Source organism: Eriocheir sinensis, chromosome 33 (assembly GCF_024679095.1).
Source record: "Eriocheir sinensis breed Jianghai 21 chromosome 33, ASM2467909v1, whole genome shotgun sequence".
Taxonomy (NCBI): Eukaryota; Metazoa; Arthropoda; class Malacostraca; order Decapoda; family Varunidae; genus Eriocheir; species Eriocheir sinensis.
In genome coordinates this window covers 3606136-3630887 of record NC_066541.1, presented here as the reverse complement: position 1 = coordinate 3630887, position 24752 = coordinate 3606136, and the positions used below count along the sequence as shown (strand labels likewise).

The 24752-nt window shown below is 40.0% G+C and overlaps 1 protein-coding gene and 1 long non-coding RNA gene across 2 annotated transcripts in view; one reads left to right on the top strand and one right to left on the bottom strand.

Moving 5' to 3' along the window:
- The first annotated feature begins 80 nt into the window (after positions 1-80).
- Positions 81-19548, top strand: LOC127006570 (uncharacterized). The gene is made up of 5 exons (XR_007759644.1): positions 81-235; positions 2278-2381; positions 9613-9711; positions 12929-13031; positions 16780-19548. It is a non-coding gene; the product is annotated as an uncharacterized LOC127006570 (long non-coding RNA).
- A 493-nt stretch (positions 19549-20041) lies between these two features.
- Positions 20042-24752, bottom strand: part of LOC127006569 (uncharacterized) — a 28296-nt gene continuing 23585 nt past the window's right edge. The window contains exons 4-7 of the mRNA XM_050876567.1: positions 22962-23081; positions 22466-22769; positions 21921-22270; positions 20042-21697 (exon numbers count right to left, since the gene is read on the bottom strand). Coding sequence (XP_050732524.1) covers positions 21475-21697; positions 21921-22270; positions 22466-22769; positions 22962-23081 — 997 coding nt within the window. The 3' untranslated portion in view covers positions 20042-21474. The remainder of the gene's footprint in view (positions 21698-21920; positions 22271-22465; positions 22770-22961; positions 23082-24752) is intronic.

Sequence of the window (24752 nt, the reverse complement as noted above, 5' to 3'; positions counted from 1 at the left end):
TGGCAGTCGGGCAGCTGTCGCGTTCAAGATCGTGTATATGTGAAAGCCCCTTAACTGGGTGAGAAAAAATAATCGGAGGAAAGGAGGAAATGAGTGAAAGAAAGAATAATAATGAAAATCGAGGGAGTCCAAATCCGCCGCCAACTTTCCTGCCGAGCCTCGCGCGACATTATTGGCCTTGTTTACATCCTCACGGGCGCCGCAGACAGGACTTCCTCCTCCGTAATTCACTCAGGTACACAGTGCCCAGCCACCTTCGGGGTTATTTTGGCGACACCAGAAACAGGACATGACACTAAATAAAGTGATAATCCTGAAATAACTATAAGTGAAAATTTAGGCGTGTGATGAGGATATGTTGGTGGCCCCTGAGCAGGACTCCTTGGCTGGCTGAATACGTCGTCAGAAGGTGGCTTGACCCTGAGCAGATGAACTTTTTTTTTCTTTGACAGCTGGCAGTTGGTTTGCTGAGAAGGAAATGATACACAACATTTTCCCAGTTTATATTTAATTAATAGAGTAACTCAGTACTCATAGAACATAGTAACGAATCTGCTACTTTCACCTATTCATTTCATGTCTGGTATTTGGATAGACTTATAAACACTCAAGGCTAGTGGGATAAAGAAATGCATAACAAGGATATAATTGTCAAGGAATAAATAAATGAATCATTGTATTTTTTTTCAGATATTTAAAAGAAACACCCATGGATGATTATTTTCAATTATATACCTATTTGTTGTCATTATAACCAAAATGTCATAAGTATATTCCTTTTGCTAAGGGACATGGTGGTCCTATAAGGTGTGTTTATCCAGTAGTTGCCTTTTGTAAGTTTTATCAGAAGTAGAATCCCTATATTATATAGGGGGGCTTCTTTGGAAGTAGTGGTAGCCATCTCCCATGAGGTTAATACTGACATTATGTGTTGTATTTTAGCTCTCTGAATGGAGTGCAGAAACTAATACCTTCCAGAAAACTAAAGAAACTTCAAAATATTGATGTATAGATTTCCAATTGCAGGCCAGAACCTTGCATTTTGCCAGTGGGAGGGGTCAGGTCAGGTTAGGTTAAGTTAGATATGGGTTAAGGTCAGGTTATGCTATGTATTAGGTTAGGTTTAGTTTCGAGCTAATAGGGTACTGGGATTTATTTCAAGGAGCGTAAGCAACAGAAGCCCCGAAGTCTTCCTCAAACTACATTTAGCATTAGTTAGACCTCATCTTGACTATGCGGTTCAGTTCTGGTCACCTTACTATAGAATGGATATCAAAATATTAGAATCGGTGCAGAGGAGGATGACTAAGGTGATTCAGGGGTTGAGAAACTTGCCATACAAGGAAAGACTCAAACAGTTAAACTTGCATTCTCTAGAAAGGCGAAGGGTGCGTGGAGACATGATCGAGGTTTATAAATGGATGAAGGGCTTTAATAAGGGAGACATTCATAAGGTTTTGTTGGTAAGAGAACCGGGTAGGACACGAAGTAATGGGTTTAAACTGGACAAATTCAGATTCAACAGGGACATAGGCAAAAATTGGTTTACTAACAGGGTGGTGGATGAGTGGAATAGGCTTAGCAGTCATGTGGTGAGTGCCAATACAATTGTCACATTCAAAAATAGACTAGATAAATTCATGGACAGCGATATTAGGTGGGGTTAGATACACGGGAGCTTAGGGTCAAAGGAGCTGCCTTGTACAGGCCTACCGGCCTCTTGTAGACTCCTGCGTTCTTTTGTTCTTATGTTCTTATGTATGTGATAGCTTGGAAAGGCTAGTAATGCGGTGGGAGCAATATTGGAGGCGCGTAGTGATTTTCCATATTTACTCTTCACGCTGCACCCTTGTTGTCAGTAGCGGCGGATAAGGCTGTGCTCACTTCCATTCCTCTATATAGGAACTTTTAGCAGCTGCCACTATGCACCTTTGTGTGGTTAGCATACCTAGCTTTGAATCTGCAGGCCTAGGATCAAATCCCAGCCTAGGCAGTCAGTGCACAGGTCACCCAGCTGTTCATCCAAGCTGGCAGAAAAATGGATACCTGGAGAAGGTAAACTGTGGCAACCCAGTTGTTACACCTGCCTTGTGTCCTGGGATAATGGGATCTTACCCACCATAGGCTCAAGGGTCAATGTTACAGAGATGAACATCGAGGCCACGTGCAGTTATAGCGTATGCCTCCAACTTTAACTTTATCTTTTAGCTTACTAGCTAACTTTATGATTTCCTCACATTTGTGTGTTATCTAATGTGGTTATCTTACTGATTACAGGTTCCTCAGGGGTCCTGTGCATTGATTGTGAAGCCACACCCACCACCAGCAAGATTGTGCGAACGGCTGTTGAATACACACTCAACAACATTATGATGGATCAGGTTTGTTTCAGAATGTAATTTTATTTTGTGTCATAGTACTAAGTTCCATTTTAGTTGATTGATCCAAGCCTGTAATGGTTCCTACCTTCTTTTTTCTTTTAGGTGCTGCCTATAGCACCAGTAGGCTGTCTTTAAGGGTCCTTGTGGTGACCTCAGCCCATTAGCAGCACAGGTGAATTTTATTTATGGTGGCTGCCATGATATATAACTCTTGCTTGGGCCATGCTGCTCCCCGATGCTCCCCTTGACTGAAGTAGCTGAAGTTAGGGTTGATTAAAGATCTGGGCAGCATGTAGGTAATCTTCCGTCACTCGGCGATGGCTTGAAAAATCAGTGTTTCGGTGGGACTCGAACCAAGGTCCGTGGGTTCCGAACGCCCACACACTGACCATCGGCCACTGCCTGCCCAAGCATTTGTATGCTACTATGTACTTTTGGCACAGTGTGTGTGTGTGTGTGTGTGTGTGTGTGTGTGTGTGTGTGTGTGTGTGTGTATTACCTAGTTGTATTTACCTAGTTGTAGTTTTACAGGGCGTGGGCTTACGCTCGTGTGGCCCCGTCTCCATATCTGTATCTGTCCAGTTTTTCCTTAAAGTTGTGCACACTCTTTGCCGATACTACATCCTCACTTAGTCTGTTCCAAACCTCTATGTTTCTTTGCAGGAAGCTATTTTTCTTTATGTCCCTCAAGCATCTTCCTTTCCTCAATTTTTTACTGTGTCCTCTTGTGTTCCTGGTGTTTACTCCTTCTTTCTCGTGTGTGTGTGTGTGTGTGTGTGTGTGTGTGTGTGTGTGTGTGTGTGTTCAAGAACTATCAAGTAAAGTCCCTAGAAATTTTCACTTCTCAGGTTCTGTAATGTTAGTATGTGCCAATAAATTGATGAATTGGATTTTAAGATGATACTGCAAAAATTGAATTCGCCAGGTGCTAATTTAGATTTCTTATATACAACCCTCCAAAAATAGTTTTATCATGCTATATGACAGACTTCATTCCCTACTAACAAAAGTGATATACTTATTAAAACTTATTATTGAGATAATTGACAAAAAAACAGATATCATTATAATACATGAACAACTTAATTTCCCTTATCTTGCTATAAATAGAAGTAGTTCAAACTGACAGAACTTGTACGTATACTTATCAAATAGTTGCTGTTAAGAGGAGTGATTTCCATGCCCTGTGTCAATCTTGGCAGTGAACATACATGTGGGATGGACGTGTGCCTGTGGGGAGGAGTGTTGGGCTCTAATTGACCATTTCCTCACTCACCCTTTGTCCCTCTTCCTCCCTACATCCTCTCTTAGTGCTGGCTGAACATCACCTCTTCTTTTTCTCTTTATCAGGTTCCTGTTCTCTTTGTTAAGCTGTCCACAAAACCTTGAGTTACATCACTTGTATTTCATGACATATTTAGCTGTGAACAAAAAATCAAAGGAAATATGACTTACAGAAACAAAATATTTTATATATTAAAAGAAAACTGGTGTTCTTGTTTGGTATTTGATAGGGAACCTTAAGTAAACAGTGACATCCATTTTTGTGGGAGCAGAGGAAGTGATGATGGGGGAAGAGACAGAGTGGTGATGGTAGACGGACAGGAAGTGAAGAGTGTGAGGGAAGTGGATGAGCAGCAGCAGCCTCAGCAGCAGTAGGGTGGAGGGAGATCAGTTTGTGACGAGAGGCTGAGCACACCACTTGTGGTTTATTCTTTGAAAAATAAGAACTTATACACATGCATCTTTAAAATATGCAATCTAAAGTAGACTAGTGTTGTTATTTGAATGTGGTATTATTTTATTTATACTTTATTCTTGGGATTCCTGCTATCCCTAAAACATTAGATAATGTTTTACCAATATTTTTCCCTGGCCTAGTGCATCATCCAGCTTGTCTTTGTGTACTTGTATTGTTTATATTTCTGCGCAGTTTGAAAAAGATTACTTTCTTCAGCCATCATGCTGTACAGCCGACATGTAAGTTTTGATTATTTGCACATCTGTTAGTAGTGAAACATCCATATCATACTAAGAAAGATCCTTAAATTTTATCCATTTTACTTAAGAGAAAAAAATCAGGATGAGGGTATCAAGTTTGTCTCTGTATTAGGAATTTTATATATATCATTAGTAGCTGGTGGAGTTTTTGTTTTTAATTCCATACTCATGTCTTAGTATTCAAATTGAGTCTTATTTGATTAATATAGTTGATTCCACAAGAGCTGGCGGGCCTAATCCTTCAAGGATAGACTCACGGACTTGGTATCATTGCGAGAGATAGGAGGCTATGTCACAGCAATTGGAATTTGCCGTATGTTGGATTTAATAAACAAGTCAGTGACGTCAGTGAACAGACACATACCACAAAAAACACTTTCTAGTAGGTACACACTTCCCTGGTTTTCCAGGGATCTACGCAGGCAACATCGCAAGAAACAAAGACTCTACAAACACGCGCAGACTTACAAGACAGCATATAATTGGACAGCCTACAAAAAACACCAAAAGACATTTGCCAAAAACATAAAAGTAGCGAAACACAAACACATAGCAATTTACCTCACAGACAACGTAAGAAATAACAAAAGAAACTTTTTCAAATTTTTTAAAACGCATAAACATGACACTGACACAATTACATTACTTAAAGACAACACTAACACATTAGTAACCAGCCCACAACACAAAGCACAAATACTCAACACACAGTTCCAATCAGTATACACACAAGAACACAACCTGACACCAAACATGCCACACAGTCTCTTCCCCCCGATAGCTCCCCTTGACATTACAACTAATGGAATACAGAAATTACTGGAAGGACTCGACACAACCAAATCCACTGGCCCCAACAACATTTCTGCCTTCATCCTTAAATCCTTTGCCCCCATCCTTTAGGCCATATTCACCCAATCACTATCATCCACCTCATTACCCTCTGACTGGCTTTTGGCAAACATTAATCCTTTATTCAAGACAGGTGACTGGACTAACCCAGCCAATTATCGCCCCATCTCACTTACATCGATTCCATGTAAAATTTTCGAACACATAATACACAAACACATAATGAATCACCTTGACGCAAACAACATCCTTACTGACTCACAACACGGTTTTCGACCAAAACGTTCATGTGAATCGCAACTCATTACTACATATCACGACATTACGAGGCTACTGGACTGACATGACATTAACCCTTTGAGTACGGGTGGCGATATATATCTCTGGATGCTGTGCACGGGGAAAATTTAGGCATTTAAAAGAGGTGGAAATGTTGTCTTTCTTCTTTCCAATAATTGTACAGGTAACTCTCGATTTACGCGAGTATTGTGTCCTTGAAGAGGTCGCGTAAATCAAAAACAATGTAAATCAAACAAGAGGTAGGTTTCTATTGAAAAATAAATATTCACTTCATTTAGTGGAACTTAGCTCAGCTGTGTGGCTGCGGCGCCGTGTGAGTCCAGTTGCGTGAGACCAAACGCGCATAAATCGAGAGTTACCTGTATATTCATCTAGTATATATGGTGGTGTAATCAAACTTCTCTCCTAATAATAATAAAAAAGTTACAACATCCGAAAATATTGCGCATTTTCTCGTGGCCGTGACGCATCACGTGGTAGCACCCCACACTCATTCCCCCCCCCCCCCCCTCTCTCTCTCTCTCTCTCTCTCTCTCTCTCTCTCTCTCTCTCTGTCAATGTCACTACCACAGCAGTCATCAAAGTCACTGTCACTTTAATTCGCCCGCACTCTACCTCCGCCCGGAGCAGAGGAACTGCTTGACGCGTCACGAGACATGACAGATGTATTCCAAACAAAAGTGGAAAATGATCTGTGGCCTTCGGTAGGCTGCGTGCTGGAGACGAATGAGAGTGTGTACGGATGCCAGATGCCTCCACCATTCTTTTGAGTCAAGAACTGGCAGTATATTTGAAATGTAGGGAGCGTAGAGTGTGATGATTATATATATGATCCCCGTACGGGTGGGGCATGTGGTAGTGTACTTATATATACGATCGCCGTAATCTAAGGTTTAAACAAGTTTACACTATTGTTTTAGATTTTGCCAAAGCCTTCGACAAAGTCCCGCACAAAAGACTGACATTAAAATTGAAATACTACGGTATTTCAGGACCTATTCTTCATTGGATCACTGCATTTCTTACTAACAGGACTCAACGTGTTCTTCTTGACGGATCGTCATCTGACTCTGTCCCTGTTTCTTCAGGTGTCCCACAAGGCACTGTTCTAGGCCCCCTTCTTTTCCTCCTGTACATTAACGATCTTCCACTGTCAATGCCTAACTCTTCCACTAGACTGTTTGCCGACGATAGTTTACTGTTTAGAGCAGTAAAGACTACTGACGACTGCAGACTACTACAAAACGACTTGGACGCCCTCGAGCAGTGGGAGAACACCTGGCAGATGCACTTCCGACCAGACAATTGCAAACTATTCACCAGAGCGCACAACCCCATCCATCACACTTACACTCTCCACAATTCAGATTTAGAATCAGTTCACACACACAAGTACCTTGGTATCCATCTCTCAACTAACTTGAAATTCAACACTCACATAGACCATATCAGTGCCACAGCCTGAGGAGGAATTTACGTAACTGTACACCTGACATTAAACACATAGCTCATGACACACTTGTGAGACCAACACTGGAATACTGCTCCATGGTGTGGGATCCTCACACACACACAGAAACATTGATAGGTTAGAACAAATCAACACCAAGGTGGCTAGGTTTATTACAAACAATGACACTCGAACGCCTGGAACACGGATCAAACAACAGATAAACATGGAACCTGTTCACGTACGGATACAAACACACAGACTAACACTTATGTACAAGATCACAAACACTCACATTGACATTGACCCACAAACATACCTACACAACACAAACAGTCAACGTACTCGTAACACACACATCCATAAATACCAAACATATCACACGAACACGTCGCATACAAACACTCATACTTTCCACGCACCATACATGACTGGAACAGCCTTCCTCAACAGATTTTAGACTGCGGTACAATAGACTCATTTAAAAAACAAATACATACTCACTTGTCACCACAACACACCAACACTAACAATTACACTTGATTCACTTCCCTCCCCTGCACACTCGGCTCCCCCTTCCCCCCAACAGCCAACACAAATATGTGTGTTATGCACCTATACAGGTGCCCTGTGCATTAAGATCCAGATCTAGATCCAGATCACCCAAGCAATGATGCCAAGTCCGCACGTCCATCCTTGAAGGATTAGGCCTGCCAGCTCTCATGGAACCGACTTTAGACAGTAATATATTTGTATTAAAATGATGGTGTGCATCTACTGGAAAAGGAAAAATAAACCATAACATCTATAAACATTGAAACCTGTAATGTAGTACTGGATTGAATAGATGATTGAAAAAGGTAGATGCTCTGACAAGGTAGAGAATGGTAGAAAAGAGCAAAGGAAAGTAAATTACTGGAATGGAAGCAAAATTTAAGAAAATGACTTCAGGTTTGGAAGCTGCAACTGGTATTCAAAAAGAGGTTTTGGCTCTAAATCTGTTTTATGGATTAGAAACACATATTGCATGAGAAGGGAAGGTCATAGGTGAGAACAGTGGAGGTGAACATGTTAAAGGGCATAAGTGAAGTATAAGTAAAAAAGAAAGGGTTAGGAGGAGGTGGTATGGGAGACATTAGGTCCACACAGAGTTCACGTGGCAGATGTGTCATTATGGCCATACTGGAAAAAGAAAAATGTTTATGAAGAAGTTTAGACAAGTGAGGCTGCCAGGGAAAGCAGACAAAATACTAAATAAGATAATGGAATGTGATTTTTTGTTTGTGTGTTTGTTTGTGTTACATTCTGCCTATGGTGGCAGTTGGCTTTCTTGGTGGGGCCTGATGGTCGACCCTGACCCGTTGTGGTTCACACAAGCGTTTATTATGGCACCATATTAATATGGCTCTTTCTGTCCCCTGGAGCTCATCTTTGATCCTCTTTTATAGAGAGAATCTAGAGTCTGGGTTAATAGGTGGTCTTTAGGACAGCATGTGGAAACAGGTGCCACATGGTTACCAAAAGATTTGCACAAAATTCAAATTTATGCTTATGCAATAGTGGTTTGAGTCTTGCTAGACTCTAGGTATCGTCAGGATCTCAGAGAAGTCCCTAGAGCACAAAAAAACTATTGCATCATCTTCAATTTGAATTTTGCATGGCTCTTTTGGTAACAACACAGCACCTGTGGTGTAGGTCGCCAAACTCTCTTATTCTTTGGTGCTGGGCTGGAGTGAAAGCATTTTGTATAGAAAGATGCATGAATCAGTACTGCACCCCTTTTTAGCTTGTATTTCACTGTTTAGCCTCACTCCTTTAGCAAACTCAGAATATGATTCACACCAAGGTTTGGACTAACAGTTCTTCAGTAGTGTGTGAATGTGTATTGTAACCACTTTATTGATAGGAATTGTTTTTATTCTTGTATCTTTTCTTAACCACTCATCATCATCATCATCTCATCGACGCCTGCTCCTAGGAGCTCCCACCAGGGGATGGCCACAGCAGAAGAGTTTCCATCTTTCTCTATTCAGGCACTCCCTCCTTGCCTGCTCAAAGTTTCTCACGGATCTTTCACCCCTCTCCCTAACGTACTCCTGTACCCTATCTCTCCATTTCACTGGAGGTCATCCTCTATCATTCCCTCCCTCTATGTCACTCACATACACCCTTCTGGTTATCTTTCTCTCCTCCATTCGCTCCATGTGACCAAACCACTTTCAAGTCTGTTGCTTCACTTCTTCCACCACTCCACACTTCTTCCCTTCACCCATGTGACCCATTCCAAAATGCTCATACACCCTTTCATTACTCATTCCATCCATTCTACTCACACCACATGCACTTCTCAAATAACTCATTTCCACTGCCTGCACTCTAGACCTCTGACTCTTAACCACTCTCCCTTTGTAAGAAGTGGGGTATATGATAGTGTGGGTGATGGTAAAAATTTTGTCTCAATTTATTTATCGCACCTTAAAGGTAGGTAGCAAATCATGCATATGTTTCATATTTTGGTAGATTGTCACCTACATAAAAGAGGAATAAGAGAGTAAGAGTATATAATTCTCTATGTTCCCTAACCACAAACATTAATGAGCACACTATTATTTCCACTGTCTATCGTAGATGTCGAGTCATCAACAGCTGCGGGTGCTGGTCGAGCAGCTGCAACGTGAGGCAAACATAGAACGTATGAAAACCTCGGACGCAATTAATCATCTGAAGGTATTTATCCCCTCACTCCTCCTCTGTGATGCCTTCTTTATCTATCTGTCTATCTGTCCATCCATCTCCTGGTCTTTGTGAGCCAGTCATCATTTTGTGAGATTGCTCTCTTTAGTAATTTGAGTCACTGCTCAGCTGAGTCGGGCATTTATAGATGTTTCAGAAGTGTATGGATTAGGAGTAGTATTCAGCAGTGTCTGGCTATTGGCTGTTTTTCATCTCTTGGGGGTCCTCTTTTATAGATTGTTCTCTCTTAGTTCATTTGTTGAATAAAAATTGTTTACATGATTGACATATTTCTAACTTTCATAAAGTTAAAGAATAGAAGATGATCAATGCATCTGCTTCATATCAGTGTGTGAGCTATCAAGTGATTTGTGTCTTAAGAGGACCTGATGAGAGGTGAAAATAGACTGGCAGGTATATAGAAAGTGTTTGTAAGGGAATGTGCCAGTGGCTCTGAGAAGAATGTTGTCTTGGTGCAGAAGTTATGTCTCGTGAGTGGAATGTGTTGATGTAATTGTGGAAGAAAACACTTGTTGCATGTCTTGTGTGCATGTGTCTGGTGCATGTCGGTCTGCCTGATGGTGCCTCTGAACATTAACGGAGCAGGTGAAAATGTTTTACTTCACAAGAAAAGAAAAGGCTGTTTTACATATAGTACCAAAGGTAATTAAAGAATCCACCCAAACTAGGTAGCTCAGAACATGTAGTTCTCTTGGGGTTACAAGAGAGTGGTACCCATCTCACCAACAAGCTGCGGTGAGCTGGGATTTCGGTTGTGAGCCAAGCACCATAACCAGAGAGCCACCCAGCCCCCTGACATAGTACAAATATATTGTAGAAATAGGTTTGATCAGATATGTGATAGTGAGAAGCTGAATATGTAAGTTTGATATTTGAAGGAGGACCCCTCTGTATTGGGATGTGACCTTCGTGTGGTGACCATCAGACAATAAAGTCACCGATAATATACTTATTGGTATATGTTATATTGAGGTGTAGACTATTGAAACCTGTCAAATGAGAACATTTATAATCATCTTTTGTGGTGACATTTGGTGTTGCTCTTACTTACTGGAGAAGCTATCTCAGTATGTCATTGAAGACAAGAGTAAAAATAATGATAGCCACTCATATAGGGAATGCCAGTATAACCTAAGTGCTTTCATCTGGCCCTCTTGCTGTGCTACACTATAATTGAGGCCCTATGCATAAGAAGGGGGAAATGCTCCAAACAAAATTCTAGAAAACATTCAAAACTTGGTAAAGTGAAAATAACCATAACTTCGCTGTTTGTTATTTTTAAAGATTTTGAAGCTCGTTATGTGAACTATCTGACCATGAATGAAGCTTTATATTTTTGCTCTTGAGTTAAAAAGAGGAGTGTGAGTGTGGCAAAATGATATTGAAGGTAAGGGAGAAGCAAAGTATCCTTTATGGTGATGGGAGTATTGAAGGCAGAATTGGGTGAGCCTTACGGCCGTAGTATTAATCTTCCCCATTCCCTTTCCATCCCCATTCCCATACGTGGGTATGGGGTATGTGTAAACCGCCCCATCCCCTTCCCATCCCTGGCGGGCCAGACAAGACCAACCCGCGAGTCATAATAATGTTGGCAGCACTTTCAAACCAATAATTACAGAAAACGAGATAAATAATGCATTTTTCACACACCATTGTATTCATATACATCATAATTTATATCATAAAACAAAACAATAGGGTAATTGATCTACATGTAAATAACAGGTAACGCGGGTAATTTAATTTATGAGACGGGATGGTATCCATGACTGGTCACACACACTCTAGGGGTGGGCAGGTACCGGTACCAGTACCGGTACCAGCTAAACGGTATGGTACCAGTACCAGATTGCTCGGTACCGGTACCAGATTGCTCAGATTTATTTATTGGATTTATTGATAATTCTTCATGTCCGATTTTTTTTTAGGTTGCTACTAAATATTGTTATTGTTATTAGACTATGATCGAGTACATCCATAATAACTGTACATGCTATTTTTTTATCGAAAAAATAAATATTCACTTCATTCAGAGAGAGAGAGAGAGAGAGAGAGAGAAAGATCACCACTCAGTGAGTGGATATCTCGGTGATATGGGTACTCGATCATAGTGTAATAACAATAGCAATATTTATTAGTAACCTAAAAAAGAAAAAGAATCGGACATGAAGAATTATCCAGTAACTCCAATAAATAAATAAAATAATAAAATAATGGAAACGGGAGCTGTGATGGAAACGGAAAGCAGGACAAAATGGTGGGAACTTGGGGGGACGGTCAGCGAGGCAGTGACTCAGCATCTCCACACAGGGCCCATACCACATGGAGGTGGGCGAGCGCCGAGCGTCACTAAGATCCAAACGGTACCGGTACTAGCGGCAATGCGCAGTGCCGAGTGATCATGACGCTTCCCGGCTTCGCGGTACCAGGTACCGGTACCTGGTACCTCGAAGCCTCATGATCACTTGGGTGCCGGGAAGCGTCATGATCACCATCTGCTCTCTCTCCAGGTTGGGTTAATCAACTCCAACCCCCCAGGGACGCCTAAAACTGCAAGTCATAGCCAAGGGAGAGAAAAGGGAAGGGAACGGGAATGGGGGAGATTAATACTACGGCCGTTACTCAATGTCAAGGGTGGGTTAAAGGGGTGCAGCAAGGCGAGGTGGGACATGCTCACCAATTTGTACTCAGCCTTACAATTCAAAGCAGCTTCTAGAAATTTGAGCTGTGGCATTAAAATAAATGTGTGTCATTATCGTACTTTATTTTGACAATAGTTCATTTTCATACTTCAACTTAAATTTTGTTTTATATGAGAACTTTCAGAGAAATTGTAATACCACAGTGAAAAATGCTGTAGGTACAGCATGCTGAGGACTGAACCCAGGCCTCCTTAAAACCTACAGGAATGGAGAGGCTGCCAGTCTTAAGTCACAGATATGGCTGCTGACTGGGTGACCTATTACCCAGTCAGTGGTGCAGTGGTTATGCCGTACCACATCTCAACTCAGAGGCATGGGTTTGATCTTTCAGCACAGTGTTTACCTATGAGATATGAGTACTAATTGGAAAGGTGTGTATAAATTAGTGAGTATACCTTGAGATATCTAGAGCTAGGGGTGCAAAGCAGGGACAGGAGGTGGTGGGGATGAGGCCACAGCTGATGCTAGTGTACTAATTATTGCAACAGAGGTACATCTCAGAGCACGAGCCCGAGGACTACCTTCTCATCGGCTTCGCCTCACAGAAGGCAAACCCCTTCCGGGAGAAGAGCTCCTGCACCGTCCTGTAATGTAAGCTAGTTCTCTCTTTCTTACACATGCTTGCTCTATTGCTCTGTACTGTCTCTCTCTTTCTTGCTCTTTATTTACTAAGGTTTCTCTCTCTCTCTCTCTCTCTCTCTCTCTCTCTCTCTCTCTCTCTCTCTCTCTCTCTCTCTCTCTCTCTCTCTCTCTCTCTCTCTCTCTCTCTCTCTCTCTCTCTCTCTCTCTCTCTCTCGCTCTCTCTCTCTCTCTCTCTCTCTCTCTCTCTCTCTCTCTCTCTCTCTCTCTCTCTCTCTCTCTCTCTCTCTCTCTCTCTCTCTCTCTCTCTCAACATTATGGAAAGGGTGTAACACAATTTTCTGCTTTTCATTTTTACTGAAGTACATAATTTTTTTGTGCAATGCATTCCATGGTGATTTTTTAATGATTTTTCCAATTATTACTGTATTGGCTATTTATTTTTTACTACTATCAAAGCAACAGTTTTTGGATTGTATGCTAATGGCTGTTTTTTGTTGGGGTTATTTGATGCATGGGTCCTTGGTTGATAAGATTTTTTTTATTTTTTTAATTTTTTTTATAGTATTCTTTGCATGGCTTCCTTCTTTGCTGGCATACTTACCCATATGGTTTTATTTCTCACTCATTTTACCTTTATATGCATTATTTCTTCTAGGACCTTTTTACATGCATTATGTGGCAAGTAAGTGCTTATGTACACTTTTAGTCCTTTTGTCATGCCCTCAGTACGGGAATGTTGTATTGACTTGTTTTACTTCTCTATCCTCTTTCGCATGTGGCGTGAACCTTATAATATTTCCTGTGCTCGTCATGTGAATATAGATACAGAATCAATCTGGAATTGTATTGATTGGGGAAATAAACTAATTGGTATTGAAGAAAATTGTCAGAATAATTTAGTTACTGGAATTGCTCAAATAGATTGGCATGAACTGATTTAATAATACAAAAATAATAGTTATTATAGCTTTTGTTATGATGATTCTAATAAAACATGGTTGTATTGGTGATAATGGTTACTATTAATTTTTTTGTGATAATTAAATGATTAATGAAATGGAAATAACTTGCCTGAACTTATAATATGTTTTTTATATTTTTTTATTAGAGCATATGTTTCTATTTGAATTTAATTTCATTGATGTTTTCAAAATAAATTATTGATCTGAACGGGAACAAATGTATGTTTGAATTGTTTGACATTGGAATTGAATTGGAATTAGTAAATTGAAACGTTCAAAGCTAACTTTAGTTAGAGGGCAGCACTGTGTCCTGCTCCTCTGGCTCCCTGAAGGAGCCATGAGTCATAGCACCATAATATTTCATGTAAATAATTCAAATAATATCTTACAAAAATGTAACATGGAAGACAGCATTGGTTACCTAATTATATTTCTTGAAAATTGAAGCCATTTTTGGGAATACTTGGCAAATTTAGTTTCCTTTTGCCTTTTTTATGAAGCCTTAGGTGAGTAAAATCAGGCTTCCAGTGTTATGCAATCCATACTAATGTATTAATGAACCACATATTTCAGCTATGGCAGCTTTGATTTTTATGAACATAAATGATAATAAATGTTGGCATGTAATTCTCCAGAAACAGTCTTGACTGAGGAAATAGCTGCTGGCTTGGAAGCATATAGCTGCCTTCCCATCAGTGTTTCAAACAGAATATAAACAACAGTCACTCAGATAAAGGACTGTCTCTGGTATATATAATATAGTAACACATATTCTGCTTTTATTTTCACCAAAAATGAAACTTGACAGTCAAAGTAGTATATGTTTAGATCATACATAAGTATGGAGTACACAGCATCAGAAGCCTGGTTTTGCTTAGCTTGATAAAAGGATGGCAAGAAGAAACAGGAGTTACCAGACTTTCCTTGCAATGGCTTTGCTTTTCAAGAAATAAGAATAAGGTGATTGATGCTTTCTTCTTTGTTAAATTTTCATAAGAAATTATTTGAATTATTTGAATGGAATATTATTGTACTTTGCCTTACAGCTCTTTTAGAGAAGCAAAAAAGTTATACCATTTCGTCTGTTCCAGCTAGAGGAACAGACAGGATCAGTGCTGTCTTCTACTTACTCTGTTTTTTGCTTTTATTTTTGCAGAAGAGGAGGACAACATTGATATCAATATTTCAGCATGTTTGATCATTCACCAGTCCTGTTATGCTTTTAGGTTAACATATAAATTGTATAAGCTTTGAATAATTCAGCTTGCAATAGTGATTTTGCTTTCACATTTTGTTGCAACTCAGCTTGTACAAAATATACTTTTCTGTTTGTGGAAGAGTCATGTAGACAAATATTTTGTCTTGCACTGGAAATAAGGCATCAATAATTACTTCTCTTCAAGGTGCTTCTTGGCTTTGGTTTTCCTCTGGTCTTGAACTAATGAATAATTCATTTGCATATTTGTTGTTTTATTTTGGGAAAGAGATGAAAAAGGGGACAAGAAGAAAAGGAAAGCAAATCCTTGAGTAAGGTAGGACACCAGCCACACACACTCATTCCACCCTGATATTCTGAACAGCCATACATGACTTTGGGGCCCTCAAACAGGCATCATGGTATAAGTAGTCATGTATATACGTATGCTTGATGTCTATGAGCTTGATTTATTAGAGTGTATAGCTTGTTCATGTGGATGTTAAGGAATCGTCCCAGTGTGCTAGAACTTGACATTTTACAGCATTTTAAAGTTGAGTAATTGAGTGGTGGAAAAAAAAGGCCTTGTGATTTATTCTGTAGCCTTGAGTGTTCTGTCTTTACAAACCAGAAATGTTGTCTTTACTGTTTATAGTGTTTGCATGGTTTGTTCTGTGCATCATATAGTAATTACTTGTGTAAAAGTCAGTTTCCTTGAATAGTTGACCCTCCCCAAGGCTATGGTATACATAAGTGAGAAATAAATGTAACCCACTAGCAAAGCATTAATGTTGTTATTATTATTATTATTACTATTATTATTATTATTATTATTATTATTATTATTATTATTATTATTATTATTATTAGTAGTAGTAGTAGTAGTAGTAGTAGTAGTAGTAGTAGTATAGTAGTAGTTTTAGTATAAGTAGTAGTAGTAGTAGTAGTAGTATAAGTAGTAGTGAAAGAATAACCCCTAAACAGCTTTAAAAAAATATAAAAATCAGTGAAACGATTGACTTTTACACTAGTATATATGGCATTTAGTAAAAGAGACTGGATATTTCTTTTCTCTTACATAGAAGTTGCCATGGGCTGTGGAAAGTTGTATAATTTTAAGTCTAGAATGATCAACTTGTTTTGCTGGAACTCTTATCCATAATTTCCCCCTCTTGTGTAGCAGTTAATTGGCTACTTGCCCAAAAACTTCACAAGACACAATTATAACCAGTGAAAGTGAGGGGACATTGACAAAACAAACAATGGGAATGGACAGAGAGGAGACTATGTCTCCTCTCTGAGATAGAACAGAAATGAGATATGAGAGGAAAGAGGCTTCAGAACATTACACTCATAAAAAAAGGATAAACTAGAGAAAAATGGGTGTAGGAAGGGACTAAAAAGGTTTTGATAAAGAATATATATATACTGAAGAAGATAAAATTGATTATGGAAAAAAAGGTAAAGTAAACTAAGAGGACTTAGTGAACATAAAGACACATATAGTAGAGAAAACAAGGAAATAGACATAACAAGTGCAGTTTCCAAGGGAATGATGAGAAGGGGCAGTGCTGAGGGTAATTCAGAACTTTGTTTTCAGGAGTATGTGAGGGAACATCAGAAGGACGACTATCTCTGCCACCCCGCCAGGAACCCCAGGGCCAACCCTTTCCGCGAGAAGACCCTCTGTCAGATCATTTAACCCAACGCACTGTGCTAATTTTATTGACAAGTGACTTTTAATCTTAGTTAGTCATGTTTTTGTTTTAATGATGTGAAAAACTTATGAGATATATAAGGTTTTATTACCTTATTTTATTCTAATAACATTGGGTGTTTCATAGTCATATCTATATCATATTGAAAGTTTGTCTTATTTTATTAACAAAGACTTCTGTAAGAATTTAACTTTGTGATATTTCTTGAGTTGTGGTGTGGTAAAGTTTAAAACTGACTGTAGTGGTTTATGTAAGTGCAAATAACTTGGTTGTGGTTTGTGATGTGCTTTCAGGCTTTGAAAACACTAAGTTCTTTAATTTATGCCCTTTCCAGTACTCAGCCTCCAACAGTGGTGTTGCAAAAATTGGGTGTAACTATGAATGATATATGGAAATTAAGTTTTCAATTTTATGGAATTTATTCTGTTACCATGGTTAAGAATGGAAAGAAGAATATGGTTCCACTCTACTTTTCTCTACTTCCTTCCTTAGTTGTATGAGACTCCATGTTCTCTGGAAGTGTACTTTGTTTGCTCCTCACTTTTGTGCTATTCCCTTTCTTCATATATGTATTCATTACTTGTGAATTTTCACAGCAACCACTTGTTTGAAATTACTGGTCTTGGGGCAGTAGTCTGCTTGGTGTTCAGTCACAGTGTTACCGAACACTAATGCACAAACAAACTGGCTGACAAACACAAACCATAACGTCAGTATTGCCATCACCACCAGCAGAGGGAAGGTGTGAGGAATCGTCGCTTCGCTCAAGGTTAGGATATCTGTTACGGTATAAATTTAATATATAAAAGATTGTTGTCACACTATTAATAATACAGCTCTATAGTTTTCAACTTGTTTAATGTAGCAGAAGCATAGAATATAAATCTACACATTAATATTTATTACTTGTACTATTACCATGTAGTTGATATTACGGCGTAGTTGTTTCTAATCAAATGGCTGCTAAGGGGACAGTTCTTGGTGTTTTCTCACTGTAGGCAGGACTAGTTTGCATGTTCGTAATCTCAAGTAAATGATGGACTAAAATTGTCTGGAAATTAGTTGCAGAGTGATATACATACATATATTTAGTGTAGTGTGACAAACTCATTGGGGGAAGGTCATCTCTTGTGGGGTAATGATAATGATCATGTTAATGTTGTAACAATAATAACAATAAAAATTATAGTAATAGCAACAATAAAAACATGATTTAGACAGATGACAAGCATGCACTTTTGTGAGTATAATATATGTGTGCAATAGAGAAGCCTCATATCAATGAGTATGCTATTATACTATTATTGTAGTATGAGAAAGTTATTTCCATGTATTGTACTCTTAGTAATGAAATGGAAAGGACATCTAGATACATTTTGAAGTAGGTAAATCTAGTAGATGAATGAATCACAGGTATTATTGCATCTTACAGAAATTTAGGACAAGATGCCATCAGTAATTTCTTTCATTGTAATCCAGAGTACAGAATTGTCCCATCCACAATGAGAAGGCACCACAGACTTACCCTAACCCAACTTGGGCAGGAAGATAAGTACATAAGTAATATGTTGTTTTCCTTGACACGTTGTCCGTTGTTATTGGCAGCCATACCTCGCCTCACTGCCAACGCATTTCTTCACTTCCACACACAGCTTGAGTTTCTGGCAGGCAGCAGCTTGAAGGTGTTGTCATGCACCCACCTCTTTCCAGTACTTACTCTTACTTATTTATGTTGCCATCCAGTCATTGTATATTTCATATTCCATTCCCTGAGAACTTGGCCTTCAATAACCAGAAGCAAAGACTCTGCCATGGTGATTTTTTTTTAATTTCCTCTGCATCAAAGTTTGTTTAAGGCAGCTTTTAGAGCATTAAATAAATCAATAAGATGACATCCATTATAATTGAGTATATTCAGAACAGTCTTGAAACATAATAATCCTTTTTTAGATAACATAACTAAAATATTGAAGTTACTAAAATGTTCATGTCACAGTCAAATAAATTTATGATGATATTTAAATGGACTAACATGGTACTGAAGATGGTTTACTGCCTTTTGAGAATTGACAAAATTCACTCAATTCTTAGATCTTACAGTGTTGCCTTAACTATAAACCTCCATGGAAATTATTTTGGAGGAATCTACACACATTCATAATTATTATTGTCAAGTGTTATGTTTTTGCAGCTAAACTCATCAGACCCTTTTGTCATTTATCCATCTCTGTATTTGTTGCAGTTCATCATCCACTCTGGCTCCATTCACTAACTTAAAATAGGAGTTTAGTGTCTATTTGATCAATTTATTAACAAGTTTACTCCCTTATGATGTATGTTTTGCATGTGTGGAAAGTTTTATCTTGTAAGTCTGGCAAATGGAACTGAAAAAGATGTTGGCCTAGACAAGACTGTGTTGGTAATTGGAATAAAAGCTTTTAAGTGTTTTGAAATGTTTTCACAAATTTATTAGGATTAAGAATCAGTACTTGACTCAGATTTAACACCATGTGACTGTATACCTAAACCCAAAAGTTGGCTTTACAGAATTTAATTGGATGGTGATAGCATCAAGATCTTGTTTTTAGGATGGCAGCTGTAATATTCCTGCAGTGGTGTATACCAGAGTATCAGTAAACAGTCGCTGGTAACTTGTCTTCTACCTTTCCTTCCTATAGTGTGTAAGGCATTATGTGCATTAGTTGTAGGAAAATTATGCTTTATAACAAATCAGGTACAACTGAGCAGTCTGGTCTGGTCTGGTTTGGAAACACTTCCAAATCATGCTATTGGAGATAATTAATTTACTGTGACTTAGTTGTCTCCTGAAGGCAATACATTTTCTTCAGGTCATTGCCCTGGCATCAGTTGGTTATAGCAGTCACTGAAGTGGCAAACCAAGGGGGAATAGTGGGAGGTAAGTAGTAAGTTTTCTGAAAGGGTTTAGAATGAAATACGCACTGTAATGCTGATGTTTATCTCTGCGACCAGCACAGGTTAACATCCTTTGCAGTATACACTAACTGCTTATAAATAGGTGATATCAGTCATATAAACTACATAAATATCTAGTAACATAGACATATAAATATACAGAAAAAAGTACAACAGTACTAAAAGGGATTGCTATAAATATAGTGAGAGTGTAAAAGTTTGTCAAATAAGTAAAGACATGGTGGTGGATTGGTGTTATGGAGATTGAAAATGTACTGTTCATGAAGTACACAATTAAAATGATCAAACTTTTTCGTTATCAATGGGAGGCTGCCTGTTAGGCCTACCCATCGGTGACTGCCTTCAGTTTCATTTCAGCAGTGGGACTCGATGTCAGGAGGGAGGGAGGTAGCTATTGCTGAAATGTTGCAACATTGAATCACCACCTTGTCATAGGTACTTTCTGAAAGAGGGAGCTGAGATTTGGAAACTTTTGCCAACGTGAATTCAAGTGCAACACTTTTACCTTGAGAGGTGCAGGTGTGATTCAATAAATAGTGCATAACAGTAAGGTGAGAATCACAACAAGCATAAGTGAAAGAGTTCTTGAGACTTCACACAAGGGAGGACAGTTGTATGGAGGCAGTGAGTGCAGAGGATCGAAGCATTCACAGTGAGCATTTTGTGTTTCTGGGGGAAAGTATAGCTTTTGTCATCTTATCAAAACGCGTAGCCTACATGCATGGATTCCAAGCTACAAAAAAATAAGTTTGTTGCCTGTCACTGAGGTATCTAAATCCTTTTTATATGTAGCCTACAGTATAATACAAGAAGTTATAGTTACACAAAGACGAATATCATCTATCACAGGTGGGAGGATGAAGGAGGGATCGATATGCTGGTATTTAAGTCCTTGGAATATATGCTAATTTTCAAGTCATGTTCCTATTTCATTAATAGCTACACAAGTACTACATGGTTATGTTACTTTGCTGTCCATGCTATTATGTGAACCTGACAAGAAGAATGAGACACCAAAGAATCGTGCTTTTTAACTCTTCAGTTTACTGTGTGGACCAGCATTCTCTCTCTCTCTCTCTCTCTCTCTCTCTCTTCTTGAGTGGTTGTTGCAGCAAGGAGTAAGAGGTTAACTTTAATACATGGGTTGCTGCCAATAAGGTACTTGGATGTTAAGAAAGTGCCACTGAGTTATATATGGTATATAACTCTGTGGAAAGTGCTATGTGGTGTCCATTTGTTTCTTCTAGTATTAGGCATTAACTACACCTACTAAATCTGGTTAATTGAAATGTAGAAGTATGTAATGTTACATATCCGCCGATTGACAGCGGATGAATGACTTTCATTATTGCCAACCAAAAACGAAACTGTACTTGAGTAATCGTACATCCGTGATAAAGCAACCTTATCAGTCCACGAAATTAATAAACTGAAGGCTACAGCCAATTTGCATGATGAACTGCCCAACCCGACCTGTAACTCACTTTTCCTTGAGAGAGAGAGAGAGAGAGAGAGACGGTGACAACAATCCTCCCGCCACGAAAGACTCATGTCATTTGGCAACAACAGCGACAGTCTGGCGGCGCGTCAACAACGGCAGGTCCTGCAGCAGCGGGCAGTGTTTAGGGAAGCAGCACATTGAAGGGCCACGGTAGGTTATCCTTGAAGGGGATACCATCAGGGTAATACCTGTGGATGTTGTTGAAGAGGTCGATCATCTCCTCGGCGGTGGAGGGGCACGACGGGTAGAGGGTCTCGCAGCTTTGGGGGGAGCCGCTGAGGCCCATGTAGGCGGCGTGGGTGTACGGGTAGAAGGAGTAGCGAGTCATCATCTGGTCCAGCAACCTGAAAACGGGAAATAGACTTGCTATGGTTCCGAGAGACCGAGGAAGCGAACGGTACACTCATATATTCCCATTGGCCAAGCAGCAGCAGGACTGTTAGTGTTCTGCAGCCTGAATGTCATATTCTAATAACAACAGCTGAAAGATAGAGAATGATGCATCGCCAAGCAATTCATTATAGTAAGCATGACCCCGCCCATAACTACTTCGCCCCGATGACTTACCCCAGGAACCTGGTGGAGGTCAGTCCGGAGAGCAGGTCATCGAAAACGTCGCGCTTCTTCCTGCGGCCAAGTCTCCTGAGTGTGTCAAAGAAGCCTCTTCGCTGAGGCCGCCTCCTCACCTGAGGCCACCGTCGCCGCACAGCATTGGGGGCCCCTGGCGGGGGCGGCACGCTGAGCGACCTGGGAGGCCCTGTGTCTGTTCTGGGTGGTGCTACATTTGGTGTGTTCGATGCCTTGCTGGTCTCGCTGACTGCGGTGCGGGCGGAGATGTCTGGATTTTCTCGGAACGAGGCGAAGGAGTTCTGGAAGTTGGTACCCCCAAGGAAGGGTGACGTGGCTCCTTGCAGGCCCTGGGGACAGAGCGCAGATAGTTTTAAGCTTATCCCAACAGAGTTTTGCCTCATGCAGCGATGATGGCTGAGGCGGCAGACAAACAGAATGAACGTGAATTTACTCACACTGTTAATTAAAAGGGAAATTAACTTTGACACGTAATAGCAGAAAATACTAACATAGCCTACATTTCATACTGCTTGTCATATTACCGGTATAGGCTGAGGCTGGAAAGTCGGACTCTGGAACGAAGGGAAGGCCTGCTGCAGTCCTTGGATACCTTGTTGCAGGGATGGGTTTTGTACGAATCCTTGTAAGCCCTGCTGGAAGCCTGGGTTCTGGATGAGGCCCTGAAAGCTCTGCTGGAGACCTGGGTTCTGGGCGAGGCCTAAGAAGCTCTGCTGGAGACCTGGGTTCTGGGCGAGGCCTGAGAAGCTCTGCTGAATGGTGGAGGGGTCCAGGATGGGCCCCTGCTGGAAGGTCGGGTCGAAACCAGGAAACTGCCCAACAGGCGTCCTGGCGGGAAGAATACGCTGCTTTAAAATGATGATTACACCAATAGGAAGTGTTTTATAATTTTGTAAGCTACGAAAGTTAAAAGATTTCTTTAGTAGAAGAAATCTTTTTCAAGGAAGCCTAACATTTCATTTTCCCTTTATGAACTCAAAGCGTGTCTTCGGCCAAGGAATCGTAAACTCTTTCACCTACTCTGGCTCTGCTGGCGTCTGCTGCCCCGCGGCAAGGGAGCACATGAGTCGCTCGACACAGTTGAAGCGGTCCACGTCAGGAATTGTTGAACGAAGCATCTCGTCGAGGCTTTCCATAGCTCTGCGTGGCCGCCGATCAGGATGTGCAGTGAAGGAAATAGTTCAAGATAGTTAGTTTCTCGGCCCGTTGCTTTGAATACGCCCTGAATAAGCTGCTAACGTTGTAATCTCCGTGTGGCTTAGCTTATGCGAGAAGTTTAGCATGAGCTTAATTTTATGACGTAGATTATATGAAAACAAACTGGTGAGAAAGTGTCTTCAGATATAAATATAATCTTAATCTGTATGAACTAAATATTATTTTTTTCTATATAAGACAGATTGAACATTCACAAAGTGTTAAGGCTACAGATTAATACAATCCATGAATATTAATATTTAAGGTCACGAGTAATCCACCGGATGACCACAACAATCCTCAGTGGGTTGTGAAGCATTATGTATGTACCCTACAAACGATAAATGTTGGCGTGTAAGGTTGGCGTCGTTGGTCAGCTAAGGTCAGGTCGCGGCTATCTCGTTTATAATAATAATAACATTGCTGATAATGTGGAACAAGATTTAAGTATCCTCCTTCCTATGACTTAAGCTTCTCAAATGGAGAATCTCAAAACACCCCTGGAACTATATATATTTTGTGTGTATATTTTACTTAATGAAACAGTTTGTTGCGGGCGTTATGTAATGTCTTTTGTTTAGCCCTTGGCCTGTCTTCCTTACCAATGAAAATAGAGTACATTTTAACAGGTTTCAGGATAAACATTCATAACGATAATGTGGAGATTGAGCCGAGATTCTTGAAAAGAAAAATGTTACTAATTGAACACGGCGTAAATAAAATAAATGTCTTCTTGAAAGCGTCCAACAAAGTGCGTGAGGGTAGGATGTGCATGTCAGTGGCAAGGTCGGTGGACGAGTAGTCGGCCACCATTCACGGAGTCTTGCTTGTCCCTGTAAATAAGGCAAAGAAGTCAAGTCATCAGTCCCGTCCTGCAAGTGAAGGGTGAAGGCCATAGTCAGTCGTGTGTGTGTGTGTGTGTGTGTGTGTGTGAAACAGTCGTAGGCTACATATCGCCCCCATGCATCAAATTAAACACAGCATACCTTCACTCCTCCTGCGGGCCCATTGCATATGAATTTCTACCATAGATCAATCTTATGCTATCCAAATCCCTTATGGAAATTAACCATTATTATTATTTTTTATCCATTTTGCTGATAAACTTTGAAAAAGCCTTTCTTTGTCTATATTTCCTCCTTCCTACGACTTTTAACTCTTTTAAGAGGAGAGTACCAAGACACCACTTCAACCAAACCAGCTCTCTCCTTTGGCTTCTAGTGTAATATTACTGATTGCGATGGCGGTGCTATAGCGGACCTTTTTTTTTTTTTTTCACCCCTGAGCTGCCTTCTTTGTTGTAGAAATGAAAGTCTCTAGCAGGAGAAACCCCGTGGTGTGCCTTGATCCCTGAACTGCAGAAGGATCATCTGAGAGCCTCCAGACATATGTAGGCTAATTCGAGACTCTAGCATGAGCCAAAGGTGATAATAGCAGCAGCAGCAGCAGTATTATTATTATTATAATTATTATTATTATTATTAGTAGTAGTAGTCGTAGTAGTAGTAGTGGTAGGAGTAGTAGTAATGGTAGTAGTAGTAGTATAGTAGTCGTGGTAGTAGTAGTAGTAGTAGTAGTAGCAGTAGTAGTAGTAGTAGTAGTAGCAATAGTAGT